Below are 5907 nucleotides of genomic sequence, written 5' to 3'. Positions count from 1 at the left end.
TTGAAAAACCAATTGAAAAAAAAAAAAATAATTAGAAAAAAAAATAATTCTGAAAAATTTATATTAAACAAGCCTGATAATTATATTATATCTACCATATTAGAAACATCTATTTACTGTAGCCGACGATATGCTAGATTAGGATTTGATAAATATATTCAAACTAATCGAGCAATTGATCGTCAAGTAAATTTTATACAACACAATTCTTGTTGTGAAAAAAAAGATAAATTACCAGTAAAAAATCTCTGATATTTGCAAGTGAATTTAGAGTTAATAAATATGGACGTGGTTATACTGCATCACCATTAGCTTTATTATATAAAAAATTAAAAAATCAACCAATAATTAAATTATTTAAAGTTGATGAATTTAGAAGTACAAAATTATGCTGTAAATGTAACAAACCATGTATAACATCAAAATCACCAGATCGTTATCTATATTATGTTAATACCAAAATCACTTTTAATCGGGACATTAATGGAGGTAAAAATATATTTATTCAGGGTGCATCAAGTGTTGATGACAATTTAGCTTATCTCGTTCCAATCAAGTTTAATTTTTTGCGATCAACAAAACGTGATGACATTATAGTTTGAATCTTTTATTTCAATAACAAAAAAATATTCTTTGGTAATATATGTAAACTAAACAAAATAATCAAATAAAACCTTGTATTTATTTGATTGATTGTAGCGATACAATTGTAGCAATACAATTGTAGCAATACAATACTGCGCGCTTCATCCTACATTTCATACATGCAAGGAGGCTTGGATTTTGTGCATAACTTAATACTATAATAATAATTGTTAATTGATCATTGTTAATACTGTTGATATTTAAAAATAAGTTATAAATATTATAAATAAACTAACACAAATACTTATGGGTATTAATTTTTGTGGATTTTAAGCTTCTTTAATATTAATTTTTGATATTTATATTATTAATAAGAAATTATTACATACCCACAAAACCATAAAAACATGTTGCAGCACCAGCCATTACTCCACGAATTCCAAACCACGTGTTCGAGCACCTTCTGCTGGAAAACCAACATCAGTTGGTGATATATTCCAATACTCTGGTACAGCTGCAATTTTTTTATAATTATTTTATCTTTGTATAATTTATTATCCAGAAAATTTATTCATTCATATTTTATTGTTTCATTTTCATAACAATAGAGATTAAAAAGAAAAATAAAAACAACAAGTTCATTAATAGATAGGTAATTGTATTGATTTCAAAATGAAATTATATCTAATCAGTTTATTCAACTGATTATTATCAAACTGCATTGAAAAAAATAAATAAAAGTTTGATAAATTTAATAAAGATAATTGTTTTATTATTTTCTGTTTATCTGTATATAAAAAATATTGTTAACTGTAAATATCATATTCAAATTTGATGATTCACGAGCACCAACACATAGTAAAATTCTCAATAATATTATAACACCAAATGCGAAAAAAACTGGATAATCAGCGAGATATGGTACATTTATCGGCATTAATGAATGATGATTATCTTTCATTGTATTATTAATCATAGCGTTAACATATTCACTCAGACCTCTTGCAACACTTGCTGTACCTAAAAAAGTTTATCAAGTTTATTGTCAATAATTAAATTTAATGATTTGTCCAGGTAATAATTTACCAATCACATATTCCAATATAAGATTCCATCCAATAACAAATGCAATAAATTCACCAACAGTTGGAACACATAAGCTTGGTACCCTTGAAGCAAACTCAGCATAACACATACCTGTAATTTATGAATTACAATTTTACACTTGAATAATTAAAGTAAAAATTGTTTTTTAATTTATGTGATAATACATCAAAATAAACAATAATTTTTTAATATATATGTTTTTTTTTTAGGCCATGGAAACATCGATTTTATTCCCTCAATATATACTAATTTTGTTGCTTTTTTTCCAAGTTATTTAATTTATATATTAACAAAATAATAATTATTCTTTTGTACCTGCATAGTTATTGTTGTTAATGTTGATTAAATTGTCAACTATAAAAATGTCCGTAAGTATCAATATTTAGATTGATTTAGATGTAGCCCTTTGGGGAAAAAAAATAAAAAACGGCAACATTATTTGTATTATTTGTATTTGTTGTTATTTTCTGGTAGTAATGTTAATTGTTGTGCTTGCATCGCTCGCTTTTGTTTTTTAATTGGTATTGGTGTCCGTAGATTTTTTTTGTTTCATGAATTTGATTCATTATTTTTTTATGGCTGAAGAATTAAAGAGCATAATCATTTATTTTGAAATTGAATTAAATTAATTTAACAATTCTTACCATTCCTGAAGGTGGATTTTTTATACCTACAATAACAAATGTATCTTGACAAGTAATTGTAGTTATTTAGTAAACAATGAACCAAATGAAAGAGCAATTACTCATGAAAAAGCTTTTCTGTTAACTGTATATTATTTGGCTAATACTGAAACTTTTCGTGAGATTTCTGATCGGTTTGATTTGACAATGAGTTCTGCTCACTGCGTTTTGCAAAACACATTAGATTTTATTATCTCTTTACAAGATGAGTATCTTGTATGGCCACATAATCGAGAAGATAAAAGAGATATAAGTCAAAGGTTTAGCGAAATACAAAATATTAATGGAGTAATTGGTGCAATTGATGGCTGTCACATCCGTATCAAAAGGTTAATGGAGCAACAACGTGATTATTTCAACAGGAAACAGTTTCACAGTATTGTAATACAAGCAGTTGCAACCAGTAATTACGTAAGTAATATAATTACAGATGTGCACATTGGTGAGCCAGGGTCAATGCATGATTCACGAGTGCTGAGAAGATCACCTCTTTATGCAGCAGCTCATGATAACCCTGATTTTTTTGATGGATATTTTTTACTGGGTGATTCAGCTTACGCTAATTTACCCTGGCTTGTTCCTCCATTTAGAGATAATGGACATTTGACTGATGAAGAACGCGAGTTTAATTACAAACACTCATCAACTCGTGTTAGAATTGAACACACTTTTGGTTTATTAAAATGCAGATTTAGAAGATTAAATAAATTCAATAATTTACTATTGGATATAGTAATTAGATGTACCATGGCTTCATGTATTCTCCATAATATTTTAACTATAGCTCGAATAAACAATATTAATATTGATGACGATAGTGATGATGACAATAATAATGACAATGATGATTATAATGATAACGAAAGAGTCTTTGTTGAAGATAGACGTCAATATATTTTTCAAAACATGTTTGTTGACAGAGTAGTCATTATGTGTTTAAGGAAAGTTGGTTAAAATAAACAATAAAAAATATAAATATATACCGTAAAAGTCACTAGTTTTATTTTTTATACTATTACTTAATTAATAATCAATTGCTTTGTTTTGATCACATTTTTAAAATCAAAAAAAATTTAAAAAAAATAAAAAAATAAAAATATAAAAATAAAAAATAAAAAAACAAAAAATAATAATTAATAATATTGAATAAAAAAAAAAAAAAAACTAATAATTTTTTATTAAATATCTCTTCAATGATAAAGACAAATATTCAAAATATTTAGAAAAAAAAACGAAAAATAATTAATAATCATAAAAAAAAAAAAAGAAAAGTCTAATACTTTTCTATTAATCATCTGATTAATGATGAATACAAATATTCAAAATAATTAGAGAAAAAAAACGAAAAATAATAATTATTAATATAAAAAAAAAAAAATGAAAAATCTAATAATTTTCTATTAATCATCTGATTAATAATGAATACAAATATTCAAAATATTTAGAAAAAAAAAAATAAGAAACCAATGATTTTCCAGTAATTGGCTTATTAATGAAAGACAGCATAATTATAGAAAAATAAATTATTCAAAAGAAAAAAAATAACATGAATAATAATAATAATAATAATAACTTTGGAAAATGTATATTTTCCTTTCTACTATGTGTAATAGAAAAATAGTCTTCTTTCTTAGCAAGTTGGTTTTTCCAACAAGATATAAATGTTTCTAAACATTACTTAAACACTTAATTTCTAACAATGTACTTTCAAGTACACTACTTTTTTTTAAGTTATAGAGTGTACCAGACATAATTTTTTTTTTTTAAAGACAATAAATATATATATGTATATACATATATGTATATACATATATGTATACATAGCACATAAATATTATCTTAATTAAAAAAAAATTGACCAACTTATTAAGATCTTCGAGAGATCCATTCTCGAAGAACATTTCTAGCATCTTTTAATGCTTTATGTTTAATATTATCTTGCACTAAACATCGTTTTCTAAACGCTAAATTTTCTTTTTCTATTTTTATTTTCATTTGAGTAAGTTCTAGCTTTTCAGATTCTATTTTTTTTTTAGGGAATTTTAATTTCCTATTGTTTTCGCTTTTCATCTGGACCCCCCGCCCCTCCCAATTATAGTAGACCCCCCCCCTCTGAAAATTTTCTAAGTCCCATAATCTAAATACGATAAATATGGGGAACATCATTAAATATGAAGGAAAATATAGAAAAATCACTGAATATAAAGAAAAAAACGATAAATATGGGAAAATATCAGTAAATATAAAGAAAAAAGCGCTAAACATAAAGAAAACTCTCATAATTATGGGAAAATATCAGGGAAATATCAGTAAATATGAAGGAAAAATCACTGAATATGAAGAAAAATACGATACATATGAGAAAATATCAGTAAATGTAAAGAAAAATGTAGAAAAAAATAGGAAAATATCAAAGAAAAATCAGTGAATATAAAGAAAAAACGATAAATATTGGAAAATATCAGGGAATTATTAGTAAATATCAATGAAAACTCACTGAATATAGAGAAAAATACGATAAATATGGAAATTATCAGTAACTATGAAAGAAAAATCACTGAATATAAAGAAAAATACGATATATATGGAAAAATACCAGTAAATATTAAGGGAAATGTAAAAAAAAATATGTCATTAGCCTTATATAAAAAGGAGAATGAAGCCTCTCTTCGAGCTATTTGATTGGCTGTTCATAATAATTCATTTATTTTTGTTTAATTAATTTATTTTTTATTTTGTTTATCCGTTGCTATGTGTACCCGTTGTTATTTTATTTTTTGCTTATATGTGATGTTTTGTCAATGATGTAAGAAGGTGTTGTAAATAGTAAGAAGTGGGTATGTATTGAATGATAAAAAAAAATGAATTGTTTAACGTGCTATACTTCTTATTAGGAAGTTTCTTGCACGGTGCCTCTCCTTCTTTAAACATTTTCCAACCATCAATTCCTACAACTCATTTTTGCGACAGACATGGATGTTGACTTTGTAATGCGTTCAAACTGTACCCGATTCCTATTATAGCCCAGGGAAACCATGAAAAACCTAGGCAGTACAGCCGGCTTGCACCTACCACTCGATACATGGCGTCGGTGGTCGGGATCGAACTCGAGACCTCCTGTCTCGAAGCCCGAACCGTTACCGCAGTGCCATATCGTTGGTCTAAATGGGTATGTATTATATAAATGAACAATTTCCATTAATTCTTCAGCAATATTTGCCATAATAAAATAATATTATTATGGAAAATATTGCTAAAAAAATAGTTTAGATCAATTTTACAGCAATATTTTCATATTAAATCAAAATTTCTGTGTAAATGGCTGAGGAATTGATCAAGACTAATAATAAGTTTATTTGGTATTCTTTTTTGCTCTGCGCGCTATTATATGGGATGTTTTGTCAATGATGGAAGAAGGTGTAGTAAGGAGTTTTTTGATCTTGATCATTACGTAGAAATTCACGATATCTCCCAATTTATAATTTACTTTTTCTTTTTGAGTATATAGTAGAAAAATCGAAATCAAAGAAAA

The 5907-nt window shown here is 25.9% G+C and overlaps 1 protein-coding gene across 1 annotated transcript; it reads left to right on the top strand.

The window, feature by feature from the left end:
* The first annotated feature begins 2027 nt into the window (after nt 1–2027).
* LOC122860126 (putative nuclease HARBI1) lies at nt 2028–3329 on the top strand. Its single transcript, XM_044163805.1, has 2 exons — nt 2028–2056; nt 2348–3329. Exons 1-2 carry the CDS (start codon nt 2028–2030, stop codon nt 3327–3329), a joined length of 1011 nt encoding a protein of 336 aa, XP_044019740.1.
* Nucleotides 3330–5907: the final 2578 nt, after the last annotated feature.

This window comes from Aphidius gifuensis, linkage group LG1 (assembly GCF_014905175.1).
Source record: "Aphidius gifuensis isolate YNYX2018 linkage group LG1, ASM1490517v1, whole genome shotgun sequence".
Taxonomy (NCBI): Eukaryota; Metazoa; Arthropoda; class Insecta; order Hymenoptera; family Braconidae; genus Aphidius; species Aphidius gifuensis.
This window is presented reverse-complemented; position numbering and strand designations above follow the sequence as displayed.

Excerpts from the sequence above, each read along its gene's own strand:
- LOC122860126 (XM_044163805.1), top strand. The coding sequence starts at position 2,028 with ATGTTGATTAAATTGTCAACTATAAAAAT. Across the intron at positions 2,057-2,347 it reads AAATTGTCAACTATAAAAAT|GTGGATTTTTTATACCTACA; the intron begins GTCCGTAAGTAT and ends CCATTCCTGAAG.